General features: G+C 41.5%; 1 protein-coding gene across 5 annotated transcripts in view; it reads right to left on the bottom strand.

Annotated features, from left to right (window-relative positions):
• The window catches only part of ralgapa2 (Ral GTPase activating protein catalytic subunit alpha 2), a 94,811-nt gene that overhangs the window by 38,821 nt on the left and 34,278 nt on the right, over positions 1–21,712 (bottom strand). For 3 of the 5 annotated variants that reach the window (XM_085258429.1, XM_085258434.1, XM_085258430.1), the window contains exons 17-32: positions 19,283–19,429; positions 18,806–18,928; positions 16,150–16,235; positions 15,968–16,058; positions 15,596–15,769; positions 14,372–14,557; positions 13,478–13,671; positions 13,126–13,224; positions 12,443–12,598; positions 8,810–8,938; positions 7,690–7,818; positions 7,358–7,416; positions 6,405–6,513; positions 1,865–1,975; positions 1,335–1,403; positions 917–1,054 (exon numbers count right to left, since the gene is read on the bottom strand). In XM_085258429.1, coding sequence (XP_085114555.1) covers positions 917–1,054; positions 1,335–1,403; positions 1,865–1,975; positions 6,405–6,513; positions 7,358–7,416; positions 7,690–7,818; positions 8,810–8,938; positions 12,443–12,598; positions 13,126–13,224; positions 13,478–13,671; positions 14,372–14,557; positions 15,596–15,769; positions 15,968–16,058; positions 16,150–16,235; positions 18,806–18,928; positions 19,283–19,429 — 2,000 coding nt within the window. The remainder of the gene's footprint in view (positions 1–916; positions 1,055–1,334; positions 1,404–1,864; positions 1,976–6,404; positions 6,514–7,357; positions 7,417–7,689; positions 7,819–8,809; positions 8,939–12,442; positions 12,599–13,125; positions 13,225–13,477; positions 13,672–14,371; positions 14,558–15,595; positions 15,770–15,967; positions 16,059–16,149; positions 16,236–18,805; positions 18,929–19,282; positions 19,430–21,712) is intronic. The other 2 variants (XM_085258432.1, XM_085258431.1) reach the window with 2 other exon arrangements.

The following is a 21,712-nucleotide window of genomic DNA, read 5'->3' as shown; positions in this document are numbered from 1 at the left end:
AAAATTGTGGTCACTAAAATAGCTTGGGCGCTTGAGCGTTAAATATAAATTTGTAATTAAAGGAAAATGAGGCATGAAACAACCTGTCAGGGAACGTGGGTAGTGATGGAATAAAGGGAAGATGTTTTCTATTCTCTGCCTGGTATACAGAATAATTAGCAGCCAATGTGACAGTGGAAACATATAGATTTCAGCGTTGATATCACATTAATATCATCACACCTTGAATGAAAGCCAGAGGGACTGTGCTTTTTGTGCACTGATAGACAACCAATCATGCTTAATTGTCTTTGCTTTCATAGCAGCTGCAGTCTCTCTCATATTAAGACATATTCCATTCAAATCTCCAGGACAAGCATTTATAGCCTGAGCTTATCAAGTGGACAAAGGGTCCCGTTTGAATAATTGGACCATTTCTTATCAGGGGTGACATCCTTACAAAGATCTGCTGTTGACCGCATCTGCCCAGACAGGAGGGAATGAATAATACCTCATTCATTTGGGCCCGAAGCTTGGCCCTCATCCTCAGGGTCAGACCATAAAATAAAGAGTTTGAGGGACAAAAACAGAGGAGCAGATCCAATACGGAATATTTTGCATGCTTGAAACAAACACTCCTGAAGTTTCCTAACAGTTGTCAGGGTTTCGTACATATGCTAAATGCCAGTCACGAGTGTAAGCTGCTGTGGACACTTCTACGCCTTTGTGCTACAATAATGTTAAATGATGCATAGTCAAAAGGTCATGGTAGAGGTGAGTCTAATTAAAGTGGCAAGCCCATGTGGCGGGGTGGGGGTGGAGATGTCAAAGCTTAAGTTGCTGTGTCTGTTTGCAAAAGCTGCGTGTGGTTCAGAAGACTATGAATATGAATCGGTAAAAGGTGGCTCTATTCCAGGCTGCCACTGATGACACCCACCCTGTAGATGTAGTCCAGCAGCGGGGCCTTGTGGGCTGTGTGGTCCTCCAGTGACGGCATGGTGATAGGCTCAAGCAGCAGACTCAAGGGAACAGCCATGCACCAGTCCAACAGGCAAAGCAGAAGCGATACCATCAACTACAGTGTGAGAAATGAGAGAGAAGTTCCTAATTTATTTCAGTCACACACTAACAAATAAAAGATATATTATTAACAAAGCAAAAAAAAAGAAAAAAAAAAAAAAAAGAGTGGCAGCGGATAACAGGTGAGAGCATCAAAGACGCAGTGGAGAACGAGGTCGAAGAGAAAACAAATCACTTCAGTAGAAACATTCCTCTGCAAATGCACCATTCCAACATGATAGATCAAGAGCCTTTAGATCTCAGCCATTTCATGTCCCATCCTTTCCAACATGTACCTTTTTGTCCGCTTCCACCGTTGAGTGCTCTGCGCTCGGCAACAAAAAGGCTATTGTGGCCACAAAGATCTGTATTGGGACAAAACAAGGAGAAAGATAATTGGATGACACACTCCCATTCATCATCTGAGTCAGGGCTGATTGCTAAAACGGAGACGAAACCACAGGATGAGGACTGTGCACATGAGCGAGCGACAATTTGTGTAACGTTTGCATTTAAATGCTAAAAGTTATTTCAAAGGAATTTCTCTTATTGGATGTGAAACACATTTACATGGGTTACATCAATGTGTGTGTGTGTGTGTGTGTGTGTGTGTGTGTGTGTGTGTGTGTGTGTGTGTGTGTGTACTAAACTTCTGGGGACCAAAATCATGGTCCCCATACGTTTGAAGGCATTTTTACATTACCATTGGGTTATGGTTGGGTTTAGGCATTCATTTCTGATGGTTAGGGTAAGCAGCTAGAGAAAGCATTATGTCAATGGGATGTTCCCACGAGGATAGCAAACCAGACGTTTGTGTCTGTTTTACCTCAATAATTTTCTTTGGGAATGTGGGCTCCAACCTCTGGAGATGCTCCCAGTGAGAGATGAGCAGCTGAAAGACGTCACAGGCTACCTGCGCCACTGCTTTGTTCCCAAACTTTAAAAACAAAAAACAAACAAACAAGAATTGAAAAGTGAAGAGGAACTGTACCGTCAGTTAAAAAAACAACAACATAACACACTAGCTAGCCACTAAATCAGATACATCTTTTCAATTGCTAAGCAAAAGCTAAAAGCAGTTTATCATATATATATATATATATATTTTTTTTTTTTATCACCCAGCACGCCCCTGCTAAGATCCTGTGGGACTTCCAGATACAGACGGACAAAATGGTGGTGGCTAACCAACCGGACATAGTGGTGGTAGACAAACAGAAGAAGACGGCCGTAGTGATCGATGTAGCGGTTCCGAATGACAGCAATATCAGGAAGAAGGAACACGAGAAGCTGGAGAAATACCAAGAGCTCGAGAGGATGTGGAGGGTGAAGGTAACGGTGGTCCCCGTGGTAATCGGAGCACTAGGTGCGGTGACTCCCAAGATAGGCGAGTGGCTCCAGCAGATCCCGGGAACAACATCGGAGATCTCTGTCCAGAAGAGCGCAGTCCTGGGAACAGCTAAGATACTGCGCAGGACCCTCAAGCTCCCAGGCCTCTGGTAGAGGACCCGAGCTTGAAGGATAAACCGCCCGCAGGGGCGTTAAGGCTGTAAACCCCCCCCACTACACACTTTGTACACTTTTCCCAGACAGGCATGAACATTTTCACTTTTCTCTCTTGTTTAAACACTCAAAGTTCAAACATTTGTAGAAAAATAAGTCCAGTATTATAGAATGAAACCAAAGACACCCGCAGGTGGCATGATTCTCGTCGGCATTGTTGTGTTTGTGGGTGAGAAAACTTACAAACATACAGTGCAGCACTTCAAAGTTGCATTGCTAGCGATCAAAGATTTGACAAGCTGAACACATTCTGTACTGTACAGGAGACATGGCACGGGGTTGATTGACAATGGTCTACAGCCAATCAGGAGTCAGAACACAATGTGCTGTAAGAAAAAAAACAAAAAAGAAAAACCTGCAAAATTGCACCAAAAAAAAATCCCAGAAACCGCGAGGCCGCGAAAGGTGAACCGCGTTATAGCGAGGGACCACTGTAACTTGATGCATTTAGGACATGTGTGTGGACATGATCAAGAAAACCTGCTGAAGTTCAAACTGAGCATTAGAAAGGAGGAGAAAGGTGATTTAAGTAACTTTGAACGTGGGGTGGTTGTTGGTGTCAGACGGGCTGGTCAGAGTGTTTCAGAAACTGTTGATCTGCTGAGATTTTCCCACAAACCATCTCTAAAGTTTACAGTGAACAGAGAAAATATAGTGAGCAGTAGTTCTCAAAGAAAATGCCTCGTCTTCCTGCCAGAAGTCAGAGTACAACGGCTGAGCTGATGGGAGTAACTGTAACTAACGTAACCACTCATTCAAACCAAGATATGCAGAAGAGCTGAATGCAGCACAACATGTCGAGCCTTGAAGCAGACGGGCTACAGCAGCAGACCACGCCAGGTGTCAGCTGAGAACATGAAACTCGGACTACAATTTGAACAGACTCAGCAAAATTGTACAATAAAAGATTGTAAAAATATTGCCCGGTCTGATGAATATCCGTTTCTTCTGCCACATTTGCATAGCTGGCTAACAATTAGAGTGGGCAACATGAAAGATCCATTATGCCTTGTATCAATAGTTCATGCTGCTGCTGGTAGTGCACAGGTGTTGGGCGATACTTTATTAGCACACTTTGGACCCCTCAGTACCAACTGACTATTGTTGTTAGCCACGCACACCCCTTTGATTTGAAATTTGGGACACAATGTGTTGCACAAACAGTTTCTGAACACAACGATGAGTTCACTCAAATGGCCTCCATAGTCACCAGATCTCAGCACACTTGAGCACCTTTGGGATGTGGTGGAGCAGGAGATTCACATCTGCAGCAGCTGTGCGATGCTATCATGTTGATATGGACCAAAATCTCTGAGGAATGCTCCCTGCACCTTGAATCTGTGCCTTGCAGAATTAAAACAGTTCTCAAGGTTAAAGAGGGCCCAACCTGGTATTAGAAAGAGTTAACTAATACAATGCCAGATGTGTGTATTCACACATGTACAAGTGTATATAAAAACGTAATTTTCCAATAGAAGCGTATAGTGGGACCCTGGTACAATGTTGAATATCTGCCATGTTTTCATGTCATACTGAAGATAATCAGTAAGTTTAGGGATATAAAATTTATATACAATGGAGGAAGACATTTAAGATGTTTTGTTTTAATCAAGGTGGAGCTGTAGGAGCATTAAGGTGGAGCTGTAGGAGCTTTGTGGCACTGACCATTTTAAGAGGTGGATTTGATCAATTCACAAGAGGCTTATTCAACAAAATCTTACTTAAAGTGCCTCAAGTTTCCAGCAGAGTTAAATAACATGATGTGATCGAGATCAGAAGTAAGACAAGTTTCAGTGTCAAAGGGTATAAAATACACTGAAGACTTGTAAGAGGACAGTACCCACAGTAAGACCTCTGAAACACTTTAAGGAAAAGGGATCAGGTAGGCAGACCTGAAGGAAAAAAAAGCCTGCTGAATAAAGAATTTAACACTTAAATAAAAAAAAATAAAAAATAAAAAAAAAGCAAAGTTAGTGGTCAGTAAACTGCTTTTCAGGAGGGGAAACAAGGCCAAATGCTTGGGCTGGGCTAAGACATACCAGCATTTCACACTTGATTACAGATGAATCCATCTCTGAAATCTACGGCAGTAACAGAAGGATACGAGAGGGAGAAAAAAAGAGTGATGGGAATATCAACTCCTCTCGAGTTGGACACCCCTCGATTCTGCAGAGACAAGCTCCACCCGCTGATTTGCATTTCTGCAGACAAGGATTCACACTCCTGTCCAAACACATCTCAGAGCTGTGCAGGAACTACTTGAAGACCAAAGAAGACTGAGAAGTGCAGACTGTCGTAGACTTTCTTCCACCCTCAATGACCTCGACTCAGCTGAACTTGTGTTTGAAGAGCGAGAAAGTCAAGCTCTCCTGTCATCACAAGAAGCTTTTTGGAACATGGTCAAATCATTCTGGTATGACATCGGCTATCAGATTTGACAAAAACATGAGGAGTCATGCTTAAAAAAACCCCACAAAAACAACCATTTTTTAATGTTTATCTTCATTGGAACTTTTAATCTAACCAATAGTTCATTTTCAATCTAAACACTGTAGGGAAAGAACGTGTTTTATCATGATACATAAACCTCAGTGGAGCCTCTCCTTACACTTAAAAAAAATGGGCCAGTTTTTTTTAAAGACACTAGAACTACAGAAGTACTTTGAATGTAATGTGTGATCTTAAGGCAGAACATTAATTATCTGCAGAATCCCTGATTTTAAGGCTTTTAAATGTCTCTTTCAGAGCTTCCAGAGAGTAACGCAGGAACAAAATCTCTTGCTGCATTTGTGTCACGTAATTTGTAAAACAGCAGCGGGACAATGCTGATTAAAGACAGTGAAAAAAAAAGAAGTTTGAGGACACACTGACTGTGCCAAAATTTGGAGTAATTTTCCTTAAATTTAGTTTTGCACTTACTGTGCAGATAATCAGCATAATTTCATTTCACTTCAAACCATGGTTCATTTTCCCCAGACTCATTGAAGGAAAGAATTGAGTTGTTGACAATTTTCTTTCAAATGTGGATTTCTTCAGTGATTTGAAATTCTTTGTGGAGAAATAGAATTTCCTATTTCTTCCAGCTGAATGCCTCTCAACATGTAACAAGGGCAGACAATGTGGGGAGTGCAGAAATGGCCAAACACAAAAAGGGGCCCTGAGAGTTCAGCACCTGCTTTTAGAAAAGAGACTCTCAGTGCCACTCTTCCCCCTAGATCCCCCACCCAGCCTATACCCTCTATTTTGGGGCTGGCTGAGTCTGTGTGTCAAGTTGTACAGGGGAGTGATTACTGCTCCATTAGAGAAGGGGGCGAGGGGATGGGTGGGGGCTTTGCTCGAGCAGGAAGCTGGGAGATGTAGCTGCTTAAATTGGCCCACATCTACTGAGAGTGAGCAGCCTGGAAATTACGCCACCGCCCCAAACCCTTTTCCCATGGAAGAAAAAAAAAACTAAACCAAAAAAGCCCACAAACCCACAGCTTCTCTGCATCTCTTCACTTAGGGAGAAAAAAGGCCTGTTCCAGAATATACCCACGAGTCACATTTTATTCTCACACTTTTTGCCTGTGTTGAAAATTTTTCTGCAGTCCTTTTATGTAATCAACTGTCATTTTAGTTTGAGATAAACAATGTAAGGTTTGCACAAAAAAACAGCTTCCAACACCCATTCATTTCAGGACAGCGGGCTTATCTGTGTTCTCAGCACATGACGCAAGCATTTAAAAAAAAGCGCACCTGTAGTTTCTTGTAAATGAAACTGGAAATGCACAAGTGCAGCGTCCTCGGGTAAGAGGTTCACTCACCTTTAGTGTCACTCCCAAAACATTGATGGCATCTTTAACCTGGGGGTGGATGTTCTTTTGCATTAGCTCCTCACACACCCACAGACCCAGGCTGCACACAGCAATGCACCTGAATGGCAGCAGCAGAGAACAAAATGTGCAGATTTAAGTAGAGCAGGATCTGAATGGGATCAGATGTTGTGAGAAATAAACTACTATATAATTAAAACCATGAACATTTGGACTTTTTTTTTTGCAAACAGGCTTTAGAAGCATTGCATCAAATTTTAATGACGGGTAGCCACTGCTTCACCACCATTAGCCTCTTCAAATTCCTTATGTATACAGAAATGTACAGCTGCAAAGAGAAACTAAATGTTGGAATGAATACATGTCTGCACTGATTGGTTGTACTTTGTTTGTCTACAAAACTAAACCGCTCCAGTTTATGTCTTTATTGAACACTAATCATTCACAGTGCAGCCTGGAAAAATGAAGTGAACCTCGATGCTAATGAGTTCTCCACAAGCTACTTGAGTGAGTTTTGAGATTGGAAGTGTTGGCTGTAGAGGTGCTTCTCCAAAAGAGGAGGCTGGTAAAGTGTGGTTAGTTAGTCTGCCCCTCTTAAAAATGATTGGCTGGTGTCAACAATGCCTCAATGACAATTTAGTGGAAGAACAAAGCAGGAAAAGGCTGCGGAAGCATTTCAAAACATGTCATGATGACAATAACAACAATATGATAGAGCAGGAGGAGGAGGAGAGGCAGGTGTAATCCAAAGCTTACAAGAGCACGACAATCGTAACACAGGTGGACAAGATTGTTAAAAAATATGTATTCTGTATTTATCGAGGAGTGATCAACATAGAAACAGTATTAGAAAACAGTGACGAGCAGGTTCCCAAACCTTTTCTTGGAACGTGTGTAAAACGCGATCATATCAGACAGTGCAACAAAAGAATTACTAATCATACCTCGCCCCTTCATAGTGCTCCTTCGTTGCCGTCTCCAGCAGGATGTTGACCAAGTAATTCTGAACAGAAACGACAACACCAGTTAACAGTTCTCAGTGACAATCCAAGCCATTCCTTCCTTCATCTTTATAACAATAAGACGCCATTAACTGTAACACACAGCCTTGTAGTCATGTTAAATCAGTGTGATGTTCACACTGCTGTATCTAATAACGTTTAGGATAAGTTTGTCATGATTTACACAGCAGACGACTGATTGATCCTAATTAAAACAACATCTGCTTTTATATGAAGTGTCCGTATTCCCGTCACTGCACATCATGAGCGTTTACCTTGATGTCCTCATTGCTCACACTGATGTCATCAGAGCCAGGCACACGGTGCAGTATAGGAATCTGGAGGTAGAGGTTTGGGAAACACACGAGGGAGCCCAGGATCGTCTGAGCTTCCACCCTCGGAGCCTGGAGGAAATTTAAAAAAAAGAAAACCAAACCCACGGCATCATTAATACCAGAGACAAACACATAAACAACCCGCTTCAAGCGAAAGGCGCAGAACGCATACGATGGATGAGGATTTGAGGGAGCTTGCAGATTTAATTTCATCTTTATTCATGATTCTGCTGACGGAAAAACATCGCACATGTTAGGCGCTGGACAACAAAATGATTGATTAAATGCATGATGGGTGCAGCTCTGTAGCAGGTTGTGCTGCCGCACCTGATGAGCTGCTGTTAAACTGAGGAGCGAGAACAAATCTATGCTGGGAGGTACGTGTAATGGCAAAAACAGGAAGAAGCAACACATACACACCTGATAAATGACAGTTAACATCAACTGAACCATATTCGGGTTTAAAGCTGTGCAAGTAACAGATAGCGGCCATAATATTGATCTGCTCCAGATCAGCTCTCTCTCTATCTAAAGTCCATATGCTCACTTGTACAGATGGTCTACAACATTAACTGAACATGACCAACAGTCATATTAAGACTTTTCATTTAATACTTGTGTGGATTTAATGAAAAAAAGGATATTTACGTATTTCATTTAGTCCTCAAACATGAAGTCATCTATCATGATGAATAATCATAGTAAGACAAAATATCTATAATTCTAATTTCAGCCACAGTTGCTCAGTCCTACATGTAAGTGCAGTTTGTATTTTGTTTTTTTAACATTTCTGCTATTTGGTGCCTCAAATAAATTTTTTATTGCTAAAAGCATAAAAATGTCACAAAACAATATCAGCTTTTCAATGTCAAACAGCTGCAAAATATGAGAAGGATGATTTATGATGTTTTGTGAAGAATTTTATCATCTTTGTTGCAGATTTACAGTGCTACTGATTTGTGGGAAAAAAGAAAAAAAATCTGAAACCTTTTTCTAGTTCTTGACTCATAAATTCCTGTATGACTGAAATATCAAATAAAAGTTGAAAGTGTGTTTGTACCTCTGAGGAGCCAGAGGTGAGGACGCAGGCAGCAGCAGTGATGAAATCTCCAATCAGCATTGTGAAGCCCGGCAGGCCGAGGAAGAAGAATCGAGGAGAGCAGGAGCGGATGATGGTGTTCAAAACATCCTGATGATAAGCATGGACACAGATAAACTGTCATCATGTCTGCAGCAATCTCCGTTATTATATCTCTGCAGACTTTATTTAGGAACAGCCTGAATAACAGAACAAAAACAGATTTTTTTCCTTCTTTTAATTCTCCAAAATTTTTTACGATTACAGCCCGGGATTTTTGCATTTGGGGGGAGCCTCGTGTGTTGTTAGTGTGGGTGGAGTGAAGCAGTATCAGAAATATTTTGTAAATGGGCCACAGTGTGAGAGACGTGGCACCGAGAAAGCTTTTCACTTCAACAGGTAGGCTAAGCATTTTAAGCGTGCTGAGGAGAGTAAAGCACTCAACAGTGCATGTCACCAAAGGACAAAAAAAGGGGGAAAAAACAGAGTGGGAAAGACAGACAGAAGAGAGAGACAGCAGATGGATTGTTCACAGTGGATAAGAGGGAGAACAAAAGACCTCAACTTTCAAGAGTCACATGTATGTACACACACAAGCAAACCTGTAATTAAAGCCAGAGACAAGGTATTGTTTGGTTGAGGTGCAGGCGGCTCAGTGACAGATGGGTGCTCTTTCAACACAGGCATATGCTGTATTGCAGAGGGTTCTGCACAAACTGCTCAAGTATGTACAGTATAATACTGCACTAGTGAAGGGCGTAAAAGGATGCTTGAGAATTTCCAGACTATATTTAGCTGGTAATCTTACAGCAAAGACGCTCATTTCTTCACCATTGACGGACACAGGAAATACTCTTGGGAAAAAAAAAAAAAAAAATTAGTTTAAGAATAAAAGAATGCAGCATCTAAATAAGACGGAAAGATTGCTGTCTCTCTTATCCGAGTCATGCATGCGCATATTTGCGTATGAAGGCAAGGTCCAGGCTCCAAACACCTGCCTTCTTGGCCATAAACTTGTGTAAATCGGACAGTTCAAACATCAGCCCGTTTCTAGCTGAACCGAAGGGCACCTTAACAAACAATTTCTCTCTCTCTCTCTCTCTCTCTCTCAATCACACACACACACACACACACACACACACACACACACACACACACACACACAGTACCACTATCTATGCGCGACATTAATCACCCAGAGCTTTGGTAAACAGGGAATCCAGGTGAACAACAGAATAGAATAAACACAGAGAAGACTAGTAGGAAGTCAAACCAACACCAGCAACACATGTGGAAAATTGGTGGGAAGAGCTTCGGGATTGAGGGCCCATTTTACCCTCGTTTTGTTGGTAATTGACCTCTGAAGCATAATGTGTAGTGCAGTCAGCGGTAATTAGCAGGCAACAAACTGTTTCTTGATTGCCTGAAATGAGCATTTTAGAGGAAGCCACAAATGTAGAATGCAAAGTGCTTTCAATTGTACGTGCAAGTAGAGGGAACCTGATTTGAAGTGTGTATAGAAATCAGAACAGAGAAATGTGGAAAGGGAATAACCGCATGCGGCGCTGTGTTGGCAGTAGGAATAGCCCCTGCATCAACAAAAGGTGCATTAACGTAACTCTGAATAGAGCCACCTCAGGCCTTTTTATGTGGCCTCATTTTCACGAAAGCAAACGCTTTCCACCTGCTGGCCCCTGGGGTGACGGGGTTCATTCTGGCATTACATCACTCTGCACAGAATCCCAAAATTTACCAATTTAAATGTACAGTTTCGCATGGGGACATATTTCCTATTGTAATTCATTCACAAGTTGTAAGAAAGGGATAATAACCTACCTGCAGGCTGTTGTAGCCACGAGCAGTTTAATCAACAGCCGTGTCGGTGGCCTACGGGTCAACCTTCACATTTTAATCTGACACTATATAAATTATGCAGCAGCCTCCTTTTAGGGAATGACAAGATGAACCGAGTTAAAAGGAGAAGCCAGCTCTGCACAGGTGCTGAAATCTGTGTGTTTGTGCAAATGTGTTAGTGCTTTCGAGCCCTTTCTTTAACCTAAAGAATAAAAGGTGAATAGATGCATTAAAGCTTTGTGTGCACTTATTATGTTTAGCAAAATATGCTGTTGACTATTGCACTCCAGATTGCAGACCTATTAGATAGATTACTGCCATTGTGCGGTGGTCATGCTTTTGTGAGACCAGTGACCAGAGACTGACAGACTATCAGGACAATAGCCCTGACCTTGGCACTCTGTCAGTTGGAAGGAGAATCCCTCCAAGGGAAATGTCATTTTCCTCCAAGCTTAGTTGATTTTATTGGTGAGGATTTACACTGGGATTCCCCCTGCTGTCTATAAAGCATGGCTGTTTAAGGCAGACTGTGTTACTCCATTGACAGGCAGACTATACATTCAGCATTCATTTCTAAAGATATGAGAGATGCTGTTGAACAAAAAGACCAAACATCTTCAGATGTCTAATATTAAACGCACAAAGAAAAAAACATTAAAAAAAATAAGTCCTATAATTGGAGCCTCCAGAAAAAGCTTATAAATAAAGAAGCTTAATGTTTTAGGTGCATTGGGGGGGTGGGGTGAAGGCAGAGAGGAAGGAGGAGGAGAGTAAGAGCCACTTTCTTATGTTAAGCAGGCGTGCGGCTGTCCTCTATTGTGTGGCGTGAGGACTCTTTTCTCTGGCCAATTTGAGCATGCTTCAGTGGCCAGCCTGGCTCTGGCCCCCCAACGCATTATACAGAGCCACAACAAAAGCTTGAGAATGCTGCCTGCTCTCTCAGAGTGCCCCCCTCATTGCTCTACTCTGCACTACGTTCCCCAGGCTCCCCTCCCACTCCTTCACACACACTCGCATACACAGAGGCAAGCGGGCCAGTCTACTCCGGGCCCCCGGCCGACGTGTCAGTCTAACGGAGCGCGACAGACGTCAGTCCTTAATTAATCACGTATACGCGGCAGGGGCTCAAAACATTATTTAACGACATGGAAAACATTCTAATAAGCTTGTCACACAGCCAAAGCGCAACAGAAACCCGGCGAGGAGGGCATATATAAATCTATAGTCCTTTATATACACACACACACACACACACACACACAGTAGCATGCAAAACATCTCTTACACACATTTTCATCTTCATGTTTTTATTTAGAGGAACTCCATTCATAACCACTCAGCTTTGTGCAGAAGCAATGGAGCAATGCCAGACCTGAATACTAGGAAGGGTGTGGCTGAAGGAGGTGGAAGATGCCAAAACACAGTAATGTTCCTCCTCACCTTCTTTTTTTAAATAAAACAAGGGTCACAATCATAAACCTATATAAACTGTGTCCTCACTCCTGCCAAGAAACCCTTGAACCTAACTCATCACTCCAAACACATGACTAGTACTGACACGAGTACAAAGATTGCAGCAAATACAACCAGTTGAATACGACAAAAATCACACATTAAAAAAAGTAAATGGCAAACTGACAAAAACAAACAGCCTTAATTGCTTTTCAGTTTTTAATCAGGGCTGATGCACATTGATTTGACCAATGCGCCAACTACTGGAGGAAAAAGGAACAACCGGCAGCTTTTGTGCAGGAGCCTTACCGGGTCATCGCTCATGAAGCCCTTGTGCATGATGTGGTAAAGGTGCACCAGGAAATCACTGTTGGGGAGCACATCCTGGTGCCTGGTCATCATCTCACAGATCAGCTTGAAGGCCTGCAGTTTGCCAGCCTTGTACTCTGCAGGCAGCATGGTGCCCTAAAGAGGGGAGGAGTGCCATTATCAGGAGCTGGAGACACTTCTATTCTATTAAGCTGCAGCAGAGGCTTGAGAAGCTGATGTCCCCCACCCATTTAAAAAAAAAAAAAAAAAAAAAAAATCCAACACCAACCACTAAATTTTCCCTCATACAGACATAACACATATTGAGGCAACATTCTTCCTTTTATTGGTTTGCATAAACAGTTTGATTAGATAATACTAATATGTTTGTTGCCGCCAAGGCTAACCATTCAGCTGCATTGATTACTTTTTGCTGCTCCTGGAAATGTAATGATATTGCCTTCTGAGCATTATAAGATCCTCCCAGATTCCCCCCCCCAAATAGCACCAATTGAGAAATTCACTCTAAATGTTTTAATATTTACTTTTAATGACATGACAGTGGATCCGGCAATCAGATCTATAAATCATTTTTAGGTTTTAGTATTTCATCCATAGCTTGTGTGCACACTAACATATAAAAAGCGTTTTGAACATCTGCTGTGTCTTTGCATTGTTCATACCCTGAAAAGCCAGGACGCAAGCATTCGAAGAGGTGGGATGAAGGCAGGTTGGGGCGGAGAAGACTGGTTGTCCACACTAATCCCAAGATTGTCCCGAATCTGTAAGCAAACATTTCACTTCATTGAATAACACATCATATCTAATGCTTGGTTCAAACTCTCTGCTTTAGGAAGTACAGAATACAATGTCTGATTTAAAATGTCATATTTTTTTTATAGAAATTTTATCTGTCTTTGACATAAAGAGGATTTAAAAGCATCACTTTGATGTAGGCTTTTTTTTTTTATGCTCGTGTACAAATAACATATGGAATTACTGGTTTATCATCAGCTGATTATGTCTTTATTGTACCTTGGCCAGCTTGTGCCACAGCTCATAGAGATAGGAGAAGACCTTGGCATGGATTTTGGGGCAGCGGATATTGTTGACATCTCCCAAGATACCCAAAATTCTCCTCCACAGGACGAAGGCTGAATCAGCATGCCAGCCAGTCAGAGTCCCACCAGCAATGATGCTGACATCATCAGCCAGAAACTCACTGCTATCTGCATGGTCACATAGAAAGAGTAATGGGTGATGTGGGTTACAGAAATTATTATTTGGCAACACTTTGCCAGTACCAAGAAAGACTTCATTTTATTTAGCTGAATGGATTCAGTCAACAAATGCAGATCAACTTTATACAGTTATAATAAAATGAATTGATTTGACTCTCAATGCTAATGCGTCGTTAGAGCAGCTGTTGACCAAATCCTTAAGTTATCTGGTGCATATTCCCCAAACGCATTATGCAAGTGAATAAAACACTCAAATACTTTTGGGAAACAGGCAGAAACCACATGCATCATCCAAGTGAATTGTGGCAGGACAGTGCCACCTAGTGGGCAGCAGGAGAGCAATGAGAACCTGAGGGAGTAAAGGCTTGGAAAGACAGATGATAGTGTAGCTGATGTGAGGTGATTCAAATGACTTCTGAAAGTTTTTTCTGTTTCACTGTTTTTAAATTTAGTTGCAGGGAAAAAAAGATAAAAGATTGCTCATTTGTTTACAAGAAGAAACAAAAGAACAATTATTTTGTATTATGTGTGCAGAATAATGACAAAGCAACTACTTTAAGTAAGAGTAGCATCAAACCAAACAAAGAAAAAGAAAACAGAAAAATCTACAGGGGGAATTTAAGACAAAGAAGTGAAATGCAGATGAAGACTGTGGTCTACATGATGAGTAGCAGCTAGGGAGCAGTACCCAAGTGGTGTGGCATGTGTAAGACAGACTGATGCATGGTGTCGTCCAGGGGGCAATCCCGTGGGCACTCTGTGTGCACCAGCAGGGCTGGTGAAGCGGGGGGATTCTGGGGGTAGTGGTAGTGGTTTTGGTGGTTGTGGTGGTAGGACGGGGATGCGGAGTGGGTAGGGAGAGCACACTCAGGACCTAAAAACAACAAGTGGACATGGATCAAACTGGGTTTGAGGAACAGAGCAGAGGGGCAGTGATCACAATGTGGGAAACACAGAAGTTCACGTACAAGGGTGGGAAGGGCAGACAGGGGGACGACAATATCTGCATACACGAGGGGGGAGGGAGTAAATAAATAAAAAGCCTCAAAGCTGAAGGGATGTTGTGGTAACCCCCCCTCACAGAAATTGACAGGTGACAAATTAAAGGAAAAACAAACCAGCTAATTCAAGCCCCTCCTCCATTTTTCCTGGTTAATGAAACATCTCTATCCTGATGGGAGTAGTCTCCTCCAACATGACAATGCTCTCACTGAATGAAAATTATGTGAACCACATGCTATCCACAGTCACCACTTCACTTCCTATCTGATTACACATGAGACAGTACCTATGAGCTTTTGCACAGCATCAGAAAACCAAATGAGGGAATATTTCCTGGAAAAAAATGTGTTCTATCCCTCCAAGGGGCAAAAAGTAAAATGATGCTGTGGTGGTTCTTCTCCATACTACAACAGCGCATCTTTTTTTCCACCCTTAAATTTGTCAAACATCTGTAGATACCTTAAACAAACCAGAGACCACAGGTTACTTTTCCTTTCATAACATTTCCACTTTTCAAACACCACAAACTCTGAGCAGATTTAAAATCTTAAATTGCTTGGGAGAAGTCATCTAGACAATATTAGGTTTTTCACCCTTCCTAAGATTGATCAATCTATCAATCAAGAGCAACGTTACAAAACCCAGTTTAAACTGCACAACTGCTGAAGTGTCCCAAATAATTTAATCACTGTGATGAATGGTCACAAAGGGCTTCCTTTATAATAATGAGGATATTAGCTCTGTTGCTAACTATTATATGTATCAAACCAGCTGCAGGCTGCAGACAGACATAAATCAAGTACTCTGACTGGATTTGTTAGCTCAAACAAACTGTAACAAGCACAGCTAAACAGAGACATTTAATAGAGACACTTGCATCAAGATTTAGGGGCATGCTGTGAGTTTCTACCTGCTAAAGCTTCATTATGGCTGAGCAGCAGACTCCCCTGGCTCTGAGGATCAACTGTTACGTCCATGTGTGCCGACTGCGTGGACTGATTATCGGCTTCCTCATCAAACGCCTGCCAGGTAACTTCAGCCTCATTGAGGTAGCCATTGGACGTCTCGCTACTAACACTCTCACCTAGGTAAGGTGAAAAGATTAAATTCATGAAAGAAAAAAAAAGCAAAAGAAGCTTCAAATGGAGCCTACTAGCTCTGTAAGGAAAACTGTAATATCCAATGCAACAATTACATATTTATATGCTATAGTCTCAGAGTATGCTGATGAAAATTCACATTTGTTTAACATTAAAACTGAACAGTGATTATAACTTCTAACTTTTCTCTCTGAGCTTGGGCCTCGTGTAGTTTGCGTGTCCCTCAGTATTGCACTCTGTCTCAGCTGAGCTGCTGGTCCGTCGGATGAGGATCTACAACAAAGACAAACATTTAAACAGATGAACCAAGCGTTGATCAATCTTATTTTAAGCTAACACGATGGTTGAGGATGAATGTTCTCACCACAGGTGGTTCACTGCTCTCAGTCCTGCCCTCCGACATCCTGCTATCAGAACCACAGGAAGTAGGCGAGTACTCTCTCTGCTGGACTGAAAGGCAACAAACAGTTCTGATTTGGTCTCTACCAAAAACTGGAACATGTTCAGTTAATCTCTGTAGCCCTGATCTTAATTATAAAAAAATAAATAAATGAATATGTTTAAAGCAGGTCGTCTGACCAATCAGAGCAATCAGAGCACACAGGCTCAGGAAGGTGACCAAGAACCCGATTATCACTCTGATCGAGCGCCAGAGCGTCCAGTTACACTGGAGAGAGGAGAACCTTCTAAAAGAACCATTTCTGCAGCACTTCAGGCCTGAATGGTAGAGTAGCCAGATGGAAGATGCTTCTCAGGTAAAAAGCACATGACAGCCCACCTGGAGTTTGCCAAAAGGTCTCTCATCTGATTAGAGCACTTTGCTCTCACACAGGCCTACTTGTTGTTCCTAGAGTATTTAAAAGTAGAATGGGAAGCAGAGCCTTCAGTTTTCAGGCCCCTCTTCTGAGGAACCAGCTTCCAGTTTGGATTCAGGAGACCGAGAATTCTGTACTTAAGATTAGGCTTCAAACTTTCCTTTTTGACAAAGCACATAATTAGGGCTGGATCAGGGGACCCTGAATCCTCCCTTAGTTATGCTGCAATAGGTATAGGCTGCTGGGGGATTCCCACGATGCAGTGAGCATTTCTTCCTCAGTCACTTTTTTCACTCACTATGTGTTTGTACACCTCTCTGCACTTATTTGTTAGTACTAATCTCTGGCTCTCTTCCACAGCATGTCCTCTGTCCTCCCCACTGTCGCCAACACGCTTGCTCATAGAGGACATGTGATTTTTTTCCCCCCTCGTTATTATTGTAGGGTCTTTACCTTAAAATATAAAGCACCTTACAGTAACCATTGTTGCTGGGACACCGTCCCTACAGTAAAGCATGGTGATAGCATCAAGTTGTTGGGATGCATCAAGTTGTTGGGATGCATTTCAGCATAAATGCAGCAATCTACAGAGACATGCTTGATGATAACTTGCTCCTGAGTGCTCTGAACCTCAGACTGGGCTGAAGGTTCATCTTCCAACAGGACAAGAAACGTAAGCACACAGCCATGATAACAAAGGAGTGGCTTTGAGACTCTCTGAATGCCCCGAATGCCCCAGCCAGAGTCCAGACTTGAAACTGACTGAACAACTATGGAGAGACCTGAAAATGGCTGTGCACCAAAGCTCCTGATTCAGACCAAGCTTGACAGTTTCTGCAAAGGATGTGAGAAACTGCCCCCCCAACAAAAAAAAATAGGTGCGCCAACCTTGAAGCATCATACTCAAAAAGACTTGAGGCTGCAATTGCTGCCAAGTTATTAAGCAAGAGCTGTGAATACTTTAATTTTTTTAATAAATTTGCCAGAATTTCAAGCAACTTTTTCACTTCACTATTGTGTGCAGAATTTTATTGTGATAAATGAATTGAATCTATTTGGAATAGGGCGTTAACGCGGCAGCTTTATTCCAGCCGGAGAATGCTGTGAATACTCTGGATGTACTGCATCTCTGAAATAATTAGCAGACACCTGTTTCTGTGCAATGCAGCTTCTAAACCAAGCTGACTAGCACTGGCTCATAAATCCACCGTCTCATCACTTAAACAATAATAACACCAAAGATCTCTGACATACAGTTTAAGGTCTGTTTAACTATTCATGCTTAAAAATCAAACATATCAGGCTTAGCTGCTAAAATGAAAAATTCCAGTTGACTGTAATGTAAATAATAAAAAGTGTTCACACTATACAAGTCCACTCTCACATCATCTTGTTGAAAAGAAGAATAATGAATTTTACCTTTCTTTAATTTGCTTACAGAGCTGTTTTTTCTAAATGGTTGTTTTTGTACATGTATGTGCAAATATATGATGTTCAAACTCATTTGCAAACTCGAGCTGCATGATTATATCAGCCGTTTCTGCTCCAAGCTTATAAAGTGTAAAGAAGTCAGTAACTTCCTGTTTATGAAAATCAGACTAAACAGAAAAATTCAATTTGGTGTTTGGCCTGTTTTTCATATCCTTTTTATCACGAGGTTAAATTTTTAACTGTGAAAAACAAGCTGTTATTTGCTTTTTTTGTATTGCTTTGAAAAACCGAATAAGATTAATACCGTAATATTGCACTGGATAGTGGTGTAATAAAGACAACTGAAGTGACAGATTACTTCTCTTTTATAAAGAAACTGCAGGGTTAATTTGTATCACAGCTGAACACACAAACTGAATAAAAGAGGAGTAATTCCACTGAAAATAGTTGAATAGGCCTATAAAAGGAAATTGTCCAGTGAGCAATAGTTCTCAGTAAGTGCCAAACTGCTTTAAGTGGATAGGAAGGCAACAATAACTCAAATAACCTCTAATTACAACCAGGGTGTGCAGAAGAGCATCTCTGAATGCCAATAACTGAAACTTTGAAGGAGATGAGCTACAGCGGCAGGAAACTGAGGCTACACCTTGAACAGTCTCAGCAAAATTGGACAGCAGATGATTGGAAAAACATCTGGTACTTGTAGGGTGTACCTAATACAGTATTCAGTGAGTGTATACAGAAGATTAAAAAGTGCTTTGCGCTTGTATATACCTGGTAAGGTCTCAGACAGCTGTTGGGTGATGTCTGAGGTGCTGCTGCTACGCGGCAGAGGACTGTCTCTGCCTCCCAGCTCCTCCTCTCCCCCACACTCTGACAGCTGACACTCCTCCACATCTGACAGTCGGGAAGACAAAGACATGGTCAGGCAGAGGTGCAATACGGATCAAATATCATGGAAACACACTGGAATATGACTTGCAGACACTGTACAGACAAAGATTTCACACATATGAAACATGGTGAGGAAAAACAGGGCATGCAAACATGCAACGGTGATACATACACTTGTTAAGGACAGCACAAGGCACTGGGGCAATCTTGAGAAATGCATTAGTCAGATCATCCAACAACATGGATTAAATAAAAAGTTCAGGGTGCTATATGAGAGACTGTGACTGAATATGAATGGGAAAGGCTGGGCGAAGGTCACGCAACATGCAAACACATGCAGCTCTCACAATACTTTACCTGAGAGTCTGTGAGAGCAAGCAGAGTTACCAGAAGAGATACCAGGCAAGAAAGAGCTCACAGTGTGGAGCAGCATAGGAACACTTTTAGTAGTGGGCAAAGCCTCGTATAGATGAACACAGTTGCTGATGGACTGGCTTCGCTTAGCTTCCATCAGGGAAGGAGAAAGAAGAGGAAAAAGAAGAGAGACAGTGGGAAGAGAAAAAAGGTAAAGGAAAGAAGCAAATATTCAATGATAGTAAAGTACAAAATGCTGCAAAGAAGCTTCTGCTAATAAATTCAATTCTGATCGTGAAAATGGAGCAATTGAAGACCAGCAGCACCAGAGTTTGATCCAAATATAGTCGCATGTGAGTCACAGGTTAAAATAAAACGGCTTTAAGAGAGAAAATATTTTAAAACCAGTCAAAAAAATAAATAAATAAAAATGAAGGGACACTGTCACAAAAGTGAGATTTAAAGATTTTATACAGAAAAAATATAGAAAATCATAACACAAATCAGCACAGCAATACCACAAAATCTACCAAATATAAATCACGAGGGAAAGAAATCAAAACGCCTGGAAGACAATAAAATAAAAAACTGGTAATACACATTTCTCAGATAATGAAGAAACACTGATTCTGCACTATGTCAATTTTAGATTTTATTTTACTGTGAAAATCTCTGGTTTTAAATGTGCAACAGAAGTAAAGAAACTATATAGAAAATGAGCACGAATGCTAAAGTTTTCCTCCAAAAAGCAAAAACAAAGATCAGCGATGTCTTGGTTCTGAATTTAGTGAACTGATTATTATTATGATTATTTAACAGCCGCGTGACCCTTTTAAGATGATCATGAGGAGGCTTTTTAATTTATTCCTAAATAATAATGACATACAGCTGACATTCATTTTAAATTAAAAGATACATTTTCTGACATGTAGTAACATATTTGCAAATGGCAATACGTGACTTCCAGTGTGGAGTATCTGTAGTATTTTCAAACTGATTTTTTGCTCCTTATCAGCTGAAACGCATATCAGTCTATAGACTAGCACTCTCCCCTAAATCCATGCAGATTCAAATGATGATGATAAAAATTTGTGTAGTTAAAATTTTCATTGACACACACACACACACACACACACTCTCTCTCTCTCTCTCTCTCTCTCTCTTTCAAGGGCAACCTAAGAAAGAGAGCAACAGAACTTATCCATCACACATATACAAGGCAGGATGGCTGCTGTGTATCCAGGTGTTACAGGGTGAGAGTCTGAGTACACCCTGGGCAGGTCGCCAGTATATTGCAGGGCTACACACACTATGCAGTAAAAAATGAAAAATTAATAAAAATAATTACCCGTGTACACGCCAAGCAGAAAACATTTGATCTCACTCTCTGCATTATTCTATAAGACCTGATAACCATCTCATCTCTGGCAGACTGAGAGCCGGTTCAACTGGGTCCTTGAAGCTGTAGAAGCTTAATGAGTACTGTAATGAATTTTTGAGCCCCTTCCTTCGTTATCAAGACATGATCTCAGAACAATATTAGTTTGCATTTGCATGCTTAAGTGCAACCAAGTTTTGACAGTTGTCAATGCTGAGGCATTGCCATTGTGCCTGAATAGCACTTCAGGTTTAATCTCAAAGGGAGCAGAGAAAGAGGACAGTTCTATTCTCTGCTTTCAGCACACTTTAATTATGCCTTTCAGTGAGAGAGATACATCGTCTCCTCCAGCCCGCCACTGCATCCCATTTATGCATATTAATGAGCATTAATTACACTCTTAATGAAACTATCAAAAACTGCCATGCAATTGATGTGTGGGCCTTCTCTTGAGGAGTAGGGAGGAGGGCTGCTCGGCCTTTGAAGATCAATGTGGGAGAAATCCAATTAGGCCAAAGAAAGGGAAGGGAATTTCAAGCAGTAGTGTTTCATGTCCATCTTTGCTTGTACGCAGATACAAATAAACAGACCAGCATAATAGGTGGATAAACATGTGCATGGGACGCATAATAGATCGAGAACACGCGCGCATGCACACGCACGCACACACACACACCACAACCTTAAAAGTGACCTTACTTGAACCTTTAAATGTGTGCGATTTATATTACAGGCTCTTGCTTTTCGCCTCCATAGGGAAGACACGTCTCCATAATGAGACTGTGTAGACAAACAAATTTAGGCCCCCACAACACGAGTAATACCTACACCACACACACACGCCCCTTCTAAGATGTCATCCAGGCACAATTACGTCTGCTCCTCGCTCAATGAGCTCGTCATTTCAGAACATTGGCGGTAATTGGTGAGGCGGAAGGCCAGGGAACAAAAAGGGATCATCTCTGTGTTTTATCCCCCACATTAAGATTCTGTCTAGACAAAATTAAGAGGAGCAAGCCAGACACTGTAGCTTCTTACTACTCCACTGCTCAACT

The sequence above is a fragment of the Mchenga conophoros genome, linkage group LG19 (genome assembly GCF_057382185.1).
Source record: "Mchenga conophoros isolate Kocher_MC1m ecotype Shallow Benthic linkage group LG19, M_conophoros_male_GT1.1, whole genome shotgun sequence".
In the NCBI taxonomy this organism is placed as follows: Eukaryota; Metazoa; Chordata; class Actinopteri; order Cichliformes; family Cichlidae; genus Mchenga; species Mchenga conophoros.
The sequence above is the reverse complement of the archived record's forward strand: the minus strand, read 5'-3'. Positions and strand labels throughout refer to the sequence as shown.